The following is a 16,366-nucleotide window of genomic DNA, read 5'->3' as shown; positions in this document are numbered from 1 at the left end:
AGTGAACCCTCCCCCACCAATTAGACAGACAGTGTGCAGGATTATGGGGGCAGAGTTAAGGTTAATTAACAAAGACTTTTTTTAGGTCTGTGTATTTGTTTGCTTGGTTATAGAGGCTTCATGGACATTGAATGTTCTCCAGATCACTGGAGATTTTAAAGCAAGTGAGAGCACCGGGAAATAGCACCATATTTGAAGTCTCTGTCAAATACTGTGCTTGTGGAAATGATCACTCCTGGCATCTATGCCAGTGGCGAATGCAGCTTCCATTAGGCCAGGCAAAGCCTGTAACTGCTTGGAGGGTTGCAGCCAAGACTTTTAAGACTTGTTTGAAGACTTTGCTGTAGTGTTAATGTTGATTTTTTTCAACTTGTCTTGGAACTCTGGGGAAGTTCTGGAGGAGTAGAAGAAAGCGAGCGCTGTGCCAATGTTGAAAAAGTATAAATGGGACAACCTGCGTAATTATAGGCCTGTCAGTCTGACATTGATCCCGGGGAAGATAATGGGGTGGCTGATACAGGAGTCAATTAATAAAGAACCAAAGGAGGGGAATATAGTTAGTACCAATCACCACGGGCTTACGGAAAACAGAGCCTGTCAAAGTAATTGCATATCTTTTTTTCTGAGAAGATTACAAGTTTGCTGATAAAGGTAATAGTGTTAATGTAATATAGTTAGACTTCTGTAAGGCATTTGACTTGGTACTGATTGCAATTTCAATTAAGAAACTAGAATGATACAAAATCAACATGGCACATATTAAATGGATTAAAAACTGACTTACAGCTAGCTCTCAAAATGTAACTGAGACACTGAGCGGGTCTGTTTCCAGCGGGGGTCCCACAGGGATCGGTTCTTGACCCTACACTATTTAACATCTTTACCAATGACCTGGAAGAAAACTTAATATAATGAGTGATAAAATTTGCACAAGATAAAGTGATAAAGGACATGTCACTCAAACGGCACAATCTGGACCCTCTGGTAAGCTGGGCGCACGCAACAATGGCCATGTCTACATTACACACCACCGGCTGTAGCGTGCATGTGGCTGCACGTCCCAGTGACAAGCAAGCTGTGTCCGTGCTGCGGTGGGTAGCTACATGCCGGTGAAAGGCTCTGGCAGAGGGGAGGCAGCGGGAACGGGCTAAGCTGGTGAATCGTTTCCTGTGGCGGGGCAAGGCTGATAAGGACGCTACACTGGTAAAAACAGCAGTGTGATGGGGAGGCCCAACTTGGGTGAGTACAGAGCGTAAGGTAACAGGGCCGTCCCTAGGGGGATGCAGAGCCCGGGAGGAAGTGACTTCCCCCAGCCTTCCCAAACAGCGAGGTGTGGCCCAGCCCACACTCCACCCCCTAGAGCTCTGCTTCCTCGGGGCTGCTGGGCTCCAGGGAGCTGGGGCCATGTCGCCCGCCTTCCTGCGGCTGGGGAGGTTGCAGCTCCGGGGCGCGCGCTCTCCCTCAGGTGGAAGACTTTCTAGGGGAGCTCAGAGTGCAGATCAGTGACTCACAACTCAGAGCATGTGAACAAAGAGGCTGCAGCCCCCATGATACAAGCTTCTACCACAATGGAGTCTGGGGGCAGATGGCTTTTGCTCTGGCCAATGTCTCTAAAGGGCAGCCTGAATATCTGCCAGTCCACAGATCATGGCCTGCCATGTCGTTGACCTGGCAGCGCTGGTTAAGGCTGTCTGTGTATTTTCACCATTGTGACATCTACATACAGGCGCCATCTGGCTCCAGAGCTTCCAGAGCAACCAACTCAGGCTAATGAACCTGAGGAAGCCAACCTTGCTTACCATGGGAAGGCCTTCAGCTCCGCAAGCAGGCCAAGGCACGAGCGAGAGAAGCTGCAGCTAAAAGTAGCCCTGTGTCCCGTCAGGCCCTGTCTTAGCCTGGTTATGAAGCACAGTTAAGGTCTGGGCTAGGCTCCACATCAGAGGCCTGTCTGGAAGCAAGTTGTGGGTTCAGTGTAGACAGAGAGACCACCTATTTGTAGTCCCCGAGGGCTCATCCCCAGAGTCCCCGGCTGAGCATCTGCACTGGGAGTTTCAGGTGTCCCAACTCCACCGGTGGAAGCTATAGTGCGGGCACGACAGGGTGGCCTCTGACACATCCCCAGAATGCTGGGCATACCCTACCGCCATGACCTGACATGAGCCATTGTGACCTTGCATGCACCATGCATATGAGGTCATTCTGCCGGGGGCAGAGTCATGACCAGTACTGGAGAGGGACAAACCTTTCAAAAATAGGACTTTCTGGCTAAAATCCAGATGCCCGACCTGCTAGACTTGGGCAGCTTAGCCCTCATGTCGTCAACCTAAATCTGGTTGGAAAATAAGGGTTTTTTCCCTCAGAAAATTAACTTTTCAGCAAAATAATTTGGTCAGATTTTGAAATGTTTCTATTTAACATGCTGCCACGGTGCCTCATGGGAGTAATAGTTTGGGTGCCTTATGCTCCCATTCTCCATAACAGGCTGGACTCCCTGGTCAGACTACATCTCCCATGATGCACGACTCTCCCCCCTCGGTGAGGGGAGGGGCTGCATCACAGGAATCCTTATGGGAGATGTAGGAGAGAGGACATGGGGACATTTACAACCTCAAGCCACTTCCCCATTGTCCCACTCTGTGCCCCTCTCCTGTCTCATACCGCTTTTAGATTTGAGCAGCCTCTGGCTGTCCCAGTTCTAAGAGCGAGCTCCGCAGTGAGACCCCGGGAGTGAGAACCCATCCATAATGCTGCAGAGCTGCTGTCTTTCTTTTTTATTTGAGTTAAAGATAAATCACATCCTTGACTGGACAATTCCCCTTTGAATACCTAGATACACTTCACCCTAAAAATAAAAGATAAGAACAGTGCAGGCTACAATATCAGAACAGTACAATGGCTGTGAATAAATAATGCCCTATGCTAGCTCAGGTAAACGTCGGCTTGGTCTGACCATCTCAGGTCTCCTGGGTCGTTGCTTCCCCCTTCCCTACCAGTCATTTACAATTGTGTGCGTGTGGAAGGGGTGAAGCCAAGTTTGCTCTTTGGACATGAAAAGGACTTTTTAAATCAATGAACGGCATATCTGGGATGGTCCCTGCTCTCTGTAGCGGCCAGGTGCCCAGCTCGTTGTTGTCCAGGTTGTTAGCGTTCTTGTCGGTTTCACAGCAGATGTACTGGTGCCAGATTTGCAGGAACGTGGTCCTGAATTTTTTGATCCGGAAGGCGTAGACGATGGGGTTCATGGCCGAGTTGCCGTGAGTCAGGAAAATAGCGATGTATGTCAGGATGCTGGGAGTCTGGCAGGACGAGCAAAACAAGGTGATGCAGTTGAGCGTGTGCAGCGGGATCCAGCTCAGTGCAAACAGGAAGAGGACCAGTGCCAAGGACTTGGCGATCTTCAGCTCCTTCCCGTAATATTTCTGAGGATCCGATGAGTTGGACGAGACCTTCTTGTCGAGCTGCTTGCGGATCAGGTTGAAGACCTCCAGGTAGATGATGAGCATCAGCAGCAAGGGGGGCAGCACCCAGACAAAGAAATTGAAATAGACCATGTACTCCATGCTGATGACGTTCTCGAACTGGCACCTGATGACGAACGCTGTGTGGCTGGCGTTCACCTCCTGAGTCCTCCTTATCTTGTTCAGGTTGTTCCAGCCAAACATGGGGGTCAGCCCCACGAGCAGGGAAACGATCCAGCAGCAAGCAATGGCCACAGCTGCTCGTTTGGGTGTCACTACACTCTTGTACCTATGGAGGAGACAGAAAACACCACATGGCGTTAGATACAGGTGAAATCGCAGCTTGGGTCACTTCTTAGCTCCATGCCCTGCAGCAAAAGGGGATTTTTGAGAGATCAGCTCCCACGGAGTCACCCAAACAAGTGGCCCAATCTGCAGAAGAGCCCATGATGGGCGCATGTGGGATACTGAGCTCTTTGGAAAATCTGGCCTCAGCATCACCCATAGAGTGAATGCCTGAGGAGGGTGGTGGGGGTGCACCAGGAGGGGTGCCCGGATCAAGAAGCTGAGATGAATGGAGAGGCAGAGAGGCACAGGCAGGCTGGTCAGAGGCTGGAGAGGAGAAAGCTCCTGCACTAAGGGGGTGAGACTTTGTGGGGGCAGAGAGAGGGATGGGGACTGAATCTGGTCTTACAGCAGTTTTACGTTGACCTCAGAGGCCAGAGACAGTTTTAAGCCCAAAGAGGGTGGGGGTCAGAGAATTGCCATGGCCCATTCACTTCTAGGTTACCTGTTCACAGTCCAGCCAAGTTAGCAGTGGCTGGAAGCAGAACACTCCACTCCCACCAGTGGGAGCATTTCACACTCACTTTGCACACGTGCAAATGACACACAAGGTGCAGGGCCGGGCCTTGAGATCCTGTGACAAAGTTATCCCCTTCCTGTCGGTCAGGAGGGATTTTAAAGGGCCAGGACTGTCACCACAGCACGACGGCCTGATGTTATTTTGCATCGCCGTGTGGCATAAATAGCGGGGGACACTGACATGGCAAAGTCAGGGTGTCCCAGCAGAATGACTTTCTGGCTTTCTGGGGCTTTGCCCAAGGGCGCTCTCCAGCTCCGTACGGCTGTATTCAGCTGGAGTGGAGTGGCCTGGGAAGCCCCACAGAAAAGAGTCCTGACACAGAGGCAGCAATCAGCAAAAAGGTTCCTCCCGTACCAGCTGGTGGCTGGAGGAGAAATCGATTCCCTGCTCCACCGCTGCCAGTAAGAGAAGCTTCTGGACAAGAACTTTTTCATTTCCTAATGTGTCAGTTCCTGAGGACCAGGCCTACCTTCTCTGAGCCCTGGGCTGAGGGTCAGGAGAGACAGAGCATTGTCTAGTCTTAGGTGGTGCTCTGTACTGCTCAACCTTCCAACGCACCCACCTGCCACAGGCAAACATTCTGGGGTTGTTCCCCTTTGAAAAATATCGTCAAGACCAATCAATAAAGCCTGGAAGGTTTTATTTCACACCCCCCAACAAAAGTTTTACCATCAGAACAGCAGGTCTTGCCTTCCCTGCTTTTGCAAAAAATCTCTAGGGAGGGTGTAGAGGGTGAGGAGCAAAAGTTTTATTAACGCTTAACTGAAGGGATGGAGGTGTTGAAACTTTAACCAGGAACGCCTTTCTACCAACTGTTTGTTGGGCATTTCAATTAGATAGGTGTGAACACCAACAAATTGGAATGTAGCAGTCAGACTAAACCTCCCTCCCTCACCTATTGCTCAGGGTTCACTTCTGTGGTGCTGGTCGTATTATAACCCTGCCAGGTCTCCAGCGAGTCTCCCAAGAAAAAATGGGGAGACAAGCTCAGTAGCTCTGATGCAAAAACCAAACCGAAAGAAACGGTACCACCCCCATATGCTCAGGGTTTAGCTGATCGCCATATTTGGGGTCGGGAAGGAATTTTCCTCCAGGGCAGATTGGAAGAGGCCCTGGAGGTTTTTCGCCTTCCTCTGTAGCATGGGGCACGGGTCACTGGCTGGAGGATTCTCTGCTCCTTGAAGTCTTTAAACTACGATTTGAGGACTTCAATAGCACAGATATAGGTATGAGGTTTTTTTGTAGGAGTGGTGTGTGAAATTCTGTGGCCTGTGTTGTGCAGGAGGTCAGACTAGATGATCATAATGGTCCCTTCTGACCTAAATATCTATGAATCTATGAATCACTTCATGGGGTTTTATACATGAGTAAGCAAAGTAAGGGCTCAAACCCATTGCAGGTCACCTTGAATGACAGCTGTCTGGGCTTTTGCTGTCCTAATACGCAGGATGTCAGAGGGTGGAGTGAGCCCACTGGAGTGTGTCATGGCCCCCCAGAGCAGCGTGAGGAGGGGAGGTGCGGAAGGAAAGGCTGCTAAGCTCATTAGAGCACTGAGCATAAATTATTCAGTAACCATAAGCGTGTTCTGGTGTATCTACCATCGGAGAAGGGTTTGCTGCAGTCAGTCCCCCTTTATTTCCCCTGCTAACCACCTCTCGTCTGGGAAATGATTCCCATCAACCGGAGGGGCAGGCTGGCTCCCACGGGAAGGACGGCTGGCCTGAGAATTGCTCGCTCTTCCCTTTGCAAGCAGAGCCCGTGTTCTGAGTTGGTGATTTATACTCCGGAAAGGGAGCAGACTCTGGGCAGCAGCGGGTGACTCAGGAGAAAGGCGCCATGTGGCATGAACGGCGAGGCATGGGCACCGGGAGTAGAGGAGGCAAGGAAGGGCTGGCTGGTGGCAAGCACAGGGGAGCTTAGGCGGCATCGCTCTCTACTCGGGGTGGTCCTGTGAATTTGGACAGAGCAGGGAAAAGGGGGATATGCCTCACTCGGAGCGATGGGAGGCAGGAACCTCCAGGGCTAGAGAGAACTCTGGAGGATGGGGAGCCCCTGGAAAGGCAGTGGACTGGAGGGGCAGCAAAGCTGGGATAGAGAGGGGGCTGGGAGGGAGAGCCCCTCAGGGGGAGCGGGGTGGGACATGCCCTGTATATGCCACATATTTTACTGATGTTTAAATACTGCCATTGGGCAGTACAATATTTCTTGTACCCCTCCGCCTGTGAAGGCCAGTGCCTTCGCCACCCTGAGTCCAGTGGTGCCAAGCTCAGGGGAAAGGGGAATGATAACTGAGCGGTTTCAACTCCACTCACAAAGACTTACCTAAAGCCATGCCCATCGGCAGCCTATTTTCTCCAGCCCCCGCAGAGCTAGGAGCGAGCCACCGGGAACCCCCGGTCCAACGGGCTGCAGCTCCCATTTCTGAGTGTTAGTGGATTTGCTGGATGTGGGGTGCGCAGGCTCCCGGTGAGTTGAGTGGGAGCAGAGCAGGCTTCGGACCAGTCCCTGGTCCAGGCCCCTCAGAGCAGCATCACTTTGCGGGGAGGGAATGGTGGGGAGGGGCTGTATCTCATAGCTCAGAGAATGGGGCTGCTTGAATCTGCTGTGGGCGTTGGGGGGCTGGAGGTAGTTGGGGAGCCGGGCCAGTGCGGAGAGCCAGGGGGTGGGGTGGGCAGAGGGCGCAATGCATCGATCGCCTCCGCGTACTGCATTTTACAGCAGGGATTGGTGCTGTCTCGGTCTGAGGAATCTGTCTCCAGTGCCCAGAGGCCCCTGGTGAAGAGCCCTTTCTGGGCTCGAGCTGCTCAGACAGCATCTCTGCCCTCTCCTGTTGAGATCCTAGATATTTACAGCTTGTGCATTTGAATCCCAGCAGAGAGCATGTCTGCAGAAGGGAGCTCTGGCTGTGTCACACCCTCTTTCCACTAACCAGTGGCCATCTGGCAGGCATGGTATCCCAGAAGAGGGAGGGTGTTGGGGGGGCCACAGGAAACCTGCCTTCCCCACCCTGCACCAGGGCACTTCAGCTTGCTGGAAATGATAATCACCCTGCCAAGCTCCAGGGTGTGTGCAAGCCCCCACCCCCTTAGACTCCCCTGTGTAATGGTATGCACAGCACGCACCCTGGCTGCATGCACAGACATCCACCCCTTCTCACCCCAACGCCACCAAACCCCATTCCTTGTGCTCCCCAGTATGTCTGTATCCACCTGGTGTCTTGTCTTCTACTTAGACTGGAAGCTCCTTGTGACAGGGGCTTTTGTTTTGTTCTGTGTTTAGACAGCGCCTGGCACAACAGGGATGGAGCCATGACAGGGCGTTCCTATGGGCTATGGTAATGCAAATAACACCCACCACAGCCCCATGGTCCCCCCTGTACTCCACTACACCCTCCCAGTGCCCGCCCTGCCCCTCTTCCCCACACGGCCCAGCCACATCATGCCCAGCTTGCTACACCAACCCCCTCCACATCCCATGGGCAACACCCTCAGCGCCCTCCCTACCTGGTGACACACATAGATCACACACGGCCTCTCCACCCCCACCAACACAAAGACCCCGCCACACATACCACCTATGCCCCAGGGAGACGCCCGACCATACACCTTCTCCTGCCTGCACCCCCCACACTCACACAGGGCTCTTATAGTCCTTGCACACCATCTCCCCTGACCACACACACAGAGTGTACCCATTGTCCCATCATTACCCCCATCCAACCCTCCCAGAATCCTACCTTCAACCCCCCCCCACCCCACATACATCCTGCCCTGTCATAAATATAAAGGGAAGGGTAAACCCCTTTGAAATCCCTCCTGGCCAGGGGAAAGCTCCTCTCACCTGTAAAGGGTTAAGAAGCTACAGGTAACCTCGCTGGCACCTGACCAAAATGACCAATGAGGAGACAAGATACTTTCAAAAGCTGGGAGGAGGGAGAGAAACAAAGGGTCTGTGTCTGTCTGTATGCTGCTTTTGCCGGGGATAGACCAGGAATGGAGTCTTAGAACTTTTAGTAAGTAATCTAGCTAGGTATGTGTTAGATTATGATTTCTTTAAAAGGCTGAGAAAAGAATTGTGCTGAATAGAATAACTATTTCTGTCTGTGTATCTTTTTTGTAACTTAAGGTTTTGCCTAGAGGGGTTCTCTATGTTTTTGAATCTAATTACCCTGTAAGATATCTACCATCCTGATTTTACAGGGGGGATTTCTTTATTTCTATTTACTTCTATTTTTTATTAAAAATCTTCTTGTAAAAAACTGAATGCTTTTTCATTGTTCTCAGATCCAAGGGTTTGGGTCGGTGGTCACCTATGCAAATTGATGAGGCTTTTTATCCAACATTTCCCAGGAAAGGGGGGGTGCAAGTGTTGGGAGGATTGTTCATTGTTCTTAAGATCCAAGGGTCTGGGTCTGTAGTCACCTAGGCAAATTGGTGATGCTTTTTACCAAACCTTGTCCAGGAAGTGGGGTGCAAGGTTTTGGGAAGTATTTTGGGGGGAAGGACGCGTCCAAACAGCTCTTCCCCAGTAACCAGTATTAGTTTGGTGGTGGTAGCGGCCAGTCCAAGGACAACGGGTGGAACATTTTGTACCTTGGGGAAGTTTTGACCTAAGCTGGTAAAGAGAAGCTTAGGAGGTTTTTCATGCAGGTCACCACATCTGTACCCTAGAGCTCAGAGTGGGGGAGGAACCTTGACATGCCCTAAAGCCCCCATCAGCTCTCCACATAACCCGTCCGATCCGTCTCGGGCATTTGTAACGGCCACGCATCTGCATGTCACCCGCCATCCTGCCTGCTCCTCTGTCTCTGTACTCGCACACAATTCAGTTCCCAGTACTCTATGGTTTCACAAGCCATATAGCACCCCCCCTTCCTAAATTGCACTGGGGGAGAACAGACCCCTGGCTCAGGGACCCTCAGACAGCTCCTCTCCACAGCCATGTCCAGTGCTTATTGGGTGGGAATACAAAACTGTCAGCCGTGGTCTATGTCAGAGGTGGGATCAGAATGTACATGTTTCTGTGTGCACACGTGTGTAGGTATGCACATGCCTGTGCATAGGTGTTTGTACATGCTTCCCTGCCCTTTGTTACCATTATTGCTTTGTGCCCGAGAATGCCACGTTACAGCACGGATAATGGTGAGCATGCCTCCCGAAGAGCATGCGAGAAGAGGCAGGAGGAGTCAGCGACACTGCGAGAAGGGCTTAGAACAGCACTAGTGTGAGGTCACATGGGAGACACTAATATGTGAAATTGGGGGCAGTACAGGTTTTTTGCACCATAAGAACGACACACCCCACCCAGGTATCCCCTTCTACTGAACCCCTGACTTATCCGGATAAATAAACAAAGTTAAATAGTGGAATTAATAACACCTAACCAAATCAAAACCAAACATCCTACCCCAAGGATTGACCCTGAAAACAGAGAAGCTTCAGAGATTCCAGAAAGTCCACTAGAGACTTGGCTATTTTACATGGAAAGGTGCCCAGATCCTATGGTGATGGGCAGCAGCATAAAACTCTGACCGCTACATAGATGTCATCCCCTTTTATGTCATCCCCTCAAGCCCTCTCTGCTCTGCCAATGCCCCCTGGGTACCCCTTTCATCTTCTTCCTCATGCTTCTTCCATCTCCACGCCACTCCCTCACCTCACTGAAATCCCACCCAACACTCAACTCCAGCCACGGAGCCCATGAGAAGTGAGGGACCATCGGGGTGTGAATGGACCCTCATCCTCCTCTGTCCTCCATCCATCTCCAGGACTGTTTTTACCTTCATTTATGTCATGCCGAAATTAGTCTTCCTCAGGGCAGGACTGTGGGTTTATGTGGTACCCAGCACTTGTTCAGGTGCTCAAAAAAATCACATTAATAGCAAATACATTCATTATTGTTATGCCTCATGGTTAGAAGTGGAGAAAGGCAGAACAAGGAGAGATGGCTGGGAGATAAAACCAGACTGATTCAAATTAGAAATCAGGGCCAAATGTTTAACTGTGAGGATGACTGACCCTTGGAACAAACTCCCCAGGGAAGTGGCAGATTCTCCATCTCTTGATGTCTTCAGATCCAGACTGGAGCCTTTCTAGAAGAGAGACTTTAGCTAGACACACTTTATTGGACTCAATGCAGAGATAACTGGGTGAAATTTAATGGCCTGTGTTATGCAGGAAGCAAGACTAGCTGATGTAATGGTCCCTTCTGGCCTCCAACTCTATGAATTTACACTTTTATTACATCCCCCTTCAGTATCTCATCATTGTGCTAATGGATTTTTCTTCTTTCTTGGTTTTCAGCTCCACCTATCACCATGACAGCGAAGATTCACACTGAACAGCACAACACTCAGGTTACAATTACAGTATTTTTTCAAAACAACGTCTGCTTTAAAGCTTAGCCTGATTCCATTTCCAGCAGCAGCCTCTTATTATTGTAAGTCGGAGTTGGTGGCTGAGTGTGGCCCTGTTCACATTAGAGAAATCTGTACTCATGTATTATCTATAATGATTCCATTCTGCAGGGCAAACCACAAATGGCACCGGAAGACATGTAATTTTCATCCAAAAGGGTTTTTTCTTTTTACAAAAAATGTTTTTCGAGCAGCAAAAACAAACGTTTTTACAGAAAACGGCCGGGTCATCTGAAATTTTTCAATTTCATTTGGGTTTAATTTGAAACAAAATATTTTCAGATTTTGGGCCCCTCCCCCTCCTTTTCCAGTGGAAAAAGGAGGGGGAGGGAGAGATGGGGGGGGGGAAATACCCTCAAAACTGCCCCTCCCAATTATTCATTCAGATTCAAATCAAAATGAAATGTTTCCCTTTTGTTTTGACAAAAAATTAAAAATTTTGGAGAAAATTTTCACACGAAACAAATGTTCTTGGTTTCTTTGGATTTTTTGTGTGTAGAAAATAGCTATAATTTTCCAAGTAGCCCAAGCAGGTGCGCTGGACTCAAATAAAGTAATTCTTACAATGGTACATCTTATTCCAGTAAGATCCCCAGGAAAATAAATCAGTAAAAAGTTCTCTAATGAAGACAGGGCTCAGCTAATCACATGAAGCTGGACAAAGTGCATGGGGAAGAGAAAGTACAACTGAAATGCAGCTTATCTGAGTTATGATTACACAGAAATAAAAGCCAGAATGGCTGCTGATCTCACGGAAATCCCCCTGACAAAAAAGCTTTGATCTCTGGTAGTTTAGGTTTCTGTTCCTTTTTCCCTTGTCTATCTTTGCTTCAGATCTTGCAGACTCCTGAAGGCCGCTGCACAGAGACATGGACAATGAGTGCTATGAAGAATTGTAAAGAATAGCTATTTCTCCAGGAAGTGTTTAAAGGACACGTTGTAAAAAAGATAAACTTTTATGAGGCTGAAGCTGGGTACTTATTCCCAGCTGCCTGCTCACTGACTGAAAATAATCACTTATCACCAGAGGGAGTCATAATGGAAAGTTGTTAATTTATCACTGTTCTTTATTTCTATGGTGGCGGCCCCCCAAAAAGGTTACTGAGTGCAGGCCACATACACTGGAAGTGAGCCCCGTGCCCAGGGCTGTGTCTCATGTTCCTACAAGCTCATGCTTCAAGGTTTCAACCATCCACTTGCTGGGGTCAGAAAGCGATGCCCCCCCCACCCCCGCAATGTGTTCTGGTTTTGGTTTTTTCAATCTCCTTCCTCTGAAGCATCCGGGATGGCCCCAGCTGGAGATGGGACGTAGGACCAGGCGTGCCAGGGCTCTGTGGTGGCACTGAGCGGTTGCTCTCTGAGGTGCTTGGCTGGCTGTTTTTTGCTCACATGCTCCGGGTCTAACTGATCGCCGTATGTGGCGTTGGCAAGAAATCCCCCCCCCCCCCCGCCCCCCGGTCAGATTGGCCAGGACCCTGGGGTATTTTGCCATCCTCCACAGCTAGGGTTGCCAAATTTCTAATCACACAAAACCGAACACCTTTGCCCTGCTCCCTCCCTGCCCCTTCTCCGAGGCCCCGCCTCCACTCACTCCATCCCGCTTCCCTCCGTTGCTTGCTCTCCCCCACCTTCACTCACTTTCACTGGGCTGGGGCAGGGGGTTGGGGTGCGGGCTCTGGGAGGGGGCTCAGGGCTGGGGCAGGAGGTTGGGGTGCGGGCTCTGCGAGGGGGCTCAGGGCTGGGGCAGGGGGTTGGGGTGCGGGCTCTGGGAGGGGGCTCAGGGCTGAGGCAGGGGGTTGGGGTGCGGGCTCTGGGAGGGGGCTCAGGGCTGGGGCAGGGGGTTGGGGTGCGGGCTCTGGGAGGGGGCTCAGGGCTGGGGCAGGAGGTTGGGGTGCGGGCTCTGCGAGGGGGCTCAGGGCTGGGGCAGGAGGTTGGGGTGCGGGCTCTGCGAGGGGGCTCAGGGCTGGGGCAGGGGGTTGGGGTGCGGGCTCTGGGAGGGGGCTCAGGGCTGGGGCAGGGGGTTGGGGTGCGGGCTCTGGGAGGGGGCTCAGGGCTGGGGCAGGGGGTTGGGGTGCGGGCTCTGGGAGGGGGCTCAGGGCTGGGGCAGGAGGTTGGGGTGCGGGCTCTGCGAGGGGGCTCAGGGCTGGGGCAGGGGGTTGGGGTGCGGGCTCTGGGAGGGGGCTCAGGGCTGGGGCAGGGGGTTGGGGTGCGGGCTCTGGGAGGGGGCTCAGGGCTGGGGCAGGAGGTTGGGGTGCGGGCTCTGCGAGGGGGCTCAGGGCTGGGGCAGGAGGTTGGGGTGCGGGCTCTGCGAGGGGGCTCAGGGCTGGGGCAGGAGGTTGGGGTGCGGGCTCTGGGAGGGGGCTCAGGGCTGGGGCAGGAGGTTGGGGTGCGGGCTCTGGGAGGGGGCTCAGGGCTGGGGCAGGAGGTTGGGGTGCGGGCTCTGGGAGGGGGCTCAGGGCTGGGGCAGGGGGTTGGGGTGCGGGCTCTGCGAGGGGGCTCAGGGCTGGGGCAGGGGGTTGGGGTGCGGGCTCTGCGAGGGGGCTCAGGGCTGGGGCAGGAGGTTGGGGTGCGGGCTCTGGGAGGGGGCTCAGGGCTGGGGCAGGAGGTTGGGGTGCGGGCTCTGGGAGAGGGCTCAGGGCTGAGGCAGGAGGTTGGGGTGCGGGCTCTGCGAGGGGGCTCAGGGCTGAGGCAGGGGGTTGGGGTGCGGGCTCTGCGAGGGGGCTCAGGGCTGGGGCAGGGGGTTGGGGTGCGGGCTCTGCGAGGGGGCTCAGGGCTGGGGCAGGGGGTTGGGGTGCGGGCTCTGGGAGGAAGTTTGGGTGTGGGTGGGAGCTCAGGTGGGCTTGGAGTGTGGGACGGGGTGCAGGCTCTGGCTGGGCGGCACTTACCTCAGGTGGCTCCCGGTCGGCGGTGCGGGGACAGGCAGGTGGCTCTGTTAAGTGCGCACTGCCCATACCCGCAGGCGGCGTCCCCGCAGCTCCCATTGGCCATGGTTCCTGGCCAATGGGAGCTGCGGAGCCAGCACTCGGGGCAGGGGCAGTGCATAGAGCTTCCCTGATTGCCCCTGTGCCAAGAGGCCGCAGGGACATGCCGGCCACTTCCGGGAGCCGTGTGGAACCGGGCAGGGAGCCTGCCTTAGCCCCACTGCGCCGCCGACTGGACTTCTAGTCAAAAACCGGATGCCTGGCAACCCTATCTTGCCAGGATTATATGGGTCTCTCTCACCCCCTGCCCCAGCCCAGTGAAAGTGAGTGAAGGTGGGGGAGAGCAAGCAACAGAGGGAAGCGGGATGGAGTGAGTGGAGGCGGGGCCTCGGAGAAGGGGCAGGGAGGGAGCAGGGCAAAGGTGTTCGGTTTTGTGTGATTAGAAAGTTGGCAACCCTACTCTCTACCATTGCGGGGGCTTCGGGCACTGGTGCACCTCAGACCCTCCTGTCCTCTGCCTGTGGCCCACAATAGTCTAGTCTCCTGTGGGCTGTAAGACTTCGGTCTCATTTCAGTTGTGTGGTTTAGTGTGTGGGTGCTGGGTGGGGTTGGTGTCCTGTGATGCACGGGAGGACATGCTGGATGATCTGCTGGTTCCTTCTGGCCTTAAACTCTGTAACTCCAGAAACCACAGCCCCTGCTCTAGAGAGCTCGTGTGATGGCTGCCATCTTGGCCAGACCCAGGGATCGACTCAGGGATCTTCACAGCTGATGAGCCAGCTCTCTAGCTTAAAGCTGTAACAGACTCGCACCCTCTGGGTCAGGCACAGAGGAGTACACAGCACACACCACCAGAGAGTTCAATACTTCCTCTGGGTCCAGGTCGTTCATTTCAAATGTCTGAGAGCAGTAACCATTCAGATCCCGGCTGAAACCCCCTACATGAGAACGCTCATCACGGCTAGCAGCCGGGGACTGCCAGAGCTAAAAGCACGAGCTGCTACAACTTGAGCTCCAGAGGCTACCTCACCAGGTGGGACTGTAACAGACTCCCAGCCCCTGCAGATCGGACACAGAAGGAGCTCTATAACCAGGGAGTCACCCTTACAGACCTATGGCAAACAACATAGGAAAGAAAAGAACTCAAACTTGACTGATGGACAAGACAGTCCGGTACAGAGAGTCTCTGAACCAACACCATTGCCAAGACGGGTGGGAAGAGTTCCAACTTCTCCATCAGACAGGCTGCAAAAACACAACCCACAGAACTCTGCATAAACTCAGCCACAGAGTCCAGCACCTCCCGCTGTCTTCTCACTTTGTAGAGAAGATCTGTTACATCGGGGACAGCTGCATGGGCCACCGAGAGCAAGACCAGATGCACAGCACCCTCCTCCGAAGCATTCATGCCGCTCACGCAATGAGTCCTGGATGTACTGATGCCAACCCAGGCCACAAGCTGTGATGCTGACCCCAGGCGTGTCTGCGTGGTATGGAGAACAAAGAACAGCTGGGACCCTGCCTCTAAAGAACCGTCAACATCTCCCATGAGTGGAATCTACCACCTATGCTACAGCATGCAGAAACCTCACCTTAGACTTTGCAAACTACCCGGGTCTAGGCTCCCTCTTCTAAGCAAGCTTGTTGAAAATCCAGCAAACAGTCTGCAGTGCTAACTGCCAATATCCTGGATCTCTGCCAGGCTTCAGGTCAGGGGATGGTATTGAGACAGCACCTGTTGCTCTGGCGGGTGGCCTCCTCCTGGCCGTAGGCATGGGATGTCCATCCACACTCGTCCACACTGAAGCACTTACATGAGAGGAAAGTGATCAGGAACAGTCAGCATGGATTCACCAAGGGAAGGTCATGCCTGACTAATCTAATCGCCTTCTATGATGAGATTACTGGTTCTGTGGATGAAGGGAAAGCAGTGGATGTATTGTATCTTGACTTTAGCAAAGCTTTTGACACGGTCTCCCACAGTATTCTTGTCAGCAAGTTAAAGAAGTATGGGCTGGATGAATGCACTATAAGGTGGGTAGAAAGTTGGCTAGATTGTCGGGCTCAATGGGTAGTGATCAATGGCTCCATGTCTAGTTGGCAGCTGGTGTCAAGTGGAGTGCCCCAGGGGTCGGTCCTGGGGCCGGTTTTGTTCAATATCTTCATAAATGATCTGGAGGATGGTGTGGATTGCACTCTCAGCAAATTTGCGGATGATACTAAACTGGGAGGAGTGGTAGATACGCTGGAGGGCAGGGATAGGATACAGAGGGACCTAGACAAATTGGAGGATTGGGCCAAAAGAAATCTGATGAGGTTCAATAAGGATAAGTGCAGGGTCCTGCACTTAGGACGGAAGAACCCAATGCACAGCTACAGACTAGGGACCGAATGGCTAGGCAGCAGTTCTGCGGAAAAGGACCAAGGGGTGACAGTGGACGAGAAGCTGGATATGAGTCAGCAGTGTGTCCTTGTTGCCAAGAAGGCCAATGGCATTTTGGGATGTATAAGTAGGGGCATAGCGAGCAGATCGAGGGACGTGATCGTCCCCCTCTATTCGACATTGGTGAGGCCTCATCTGGAGTACTGTGTCCAGTTTTGGGCCCCACACTACAAGAAGGATGTGGATAAATTGGAAAGAGTCCAGCGAAGGGCAACAAAAATGATTAGGGGTCTGGAACACATGATTTATGAGGAGAGGCTGAGG

At 52.7% G+C, this 16,366-nt stretch overlaps 1 protein-coding gene across 2 annotated transcripts in view; it reads right to left on the bottom strand.

The window, feature by feature from the left end:
* Positions 1-643: 643 nt before the first annotated feature.
* The window catches only part of ADORA1 (adenosine A1 receptor), a 70,939-nt gene continuing 55,216 nt past the window's right edge, over positions 644-16,366 (bottom strand). For both annotated transcript variants that reach the window (XM_073319939.2, XM_073319938.2), the window contains exon 3: positions 644-3,747. In XM_073319939.2, coding sequence (XP_073176040.1) covers positions 2,994-3,747 — 754 coding nt within the window. In that variant the 3' untranslated portion in view covers positions 644-2,993. The remainder of the gene's footprint in view (positions 3,748-16,366) is intronic.

Source organism: Lepidochelys kempii, chromosome 21, assembly GCF_965140285.1.
Source record: "Lepidochelys kempii isolate rLepKem1 chromosome 21, rLepKem1.hap1, whole genome shotgun sequence".
Taxonomy (NCBI): domain Eukaryota; kingdom Metazoa; phylum Chordata; order Testudines; family Cheloniidae; genus Lepidochelys; species Lepidochelys kempii.
The sequence above is the reverse complement of the archived record's forward strand: the minus strand, read 5'-3'. Positions and strand labels throughout refer to the sequence as shown.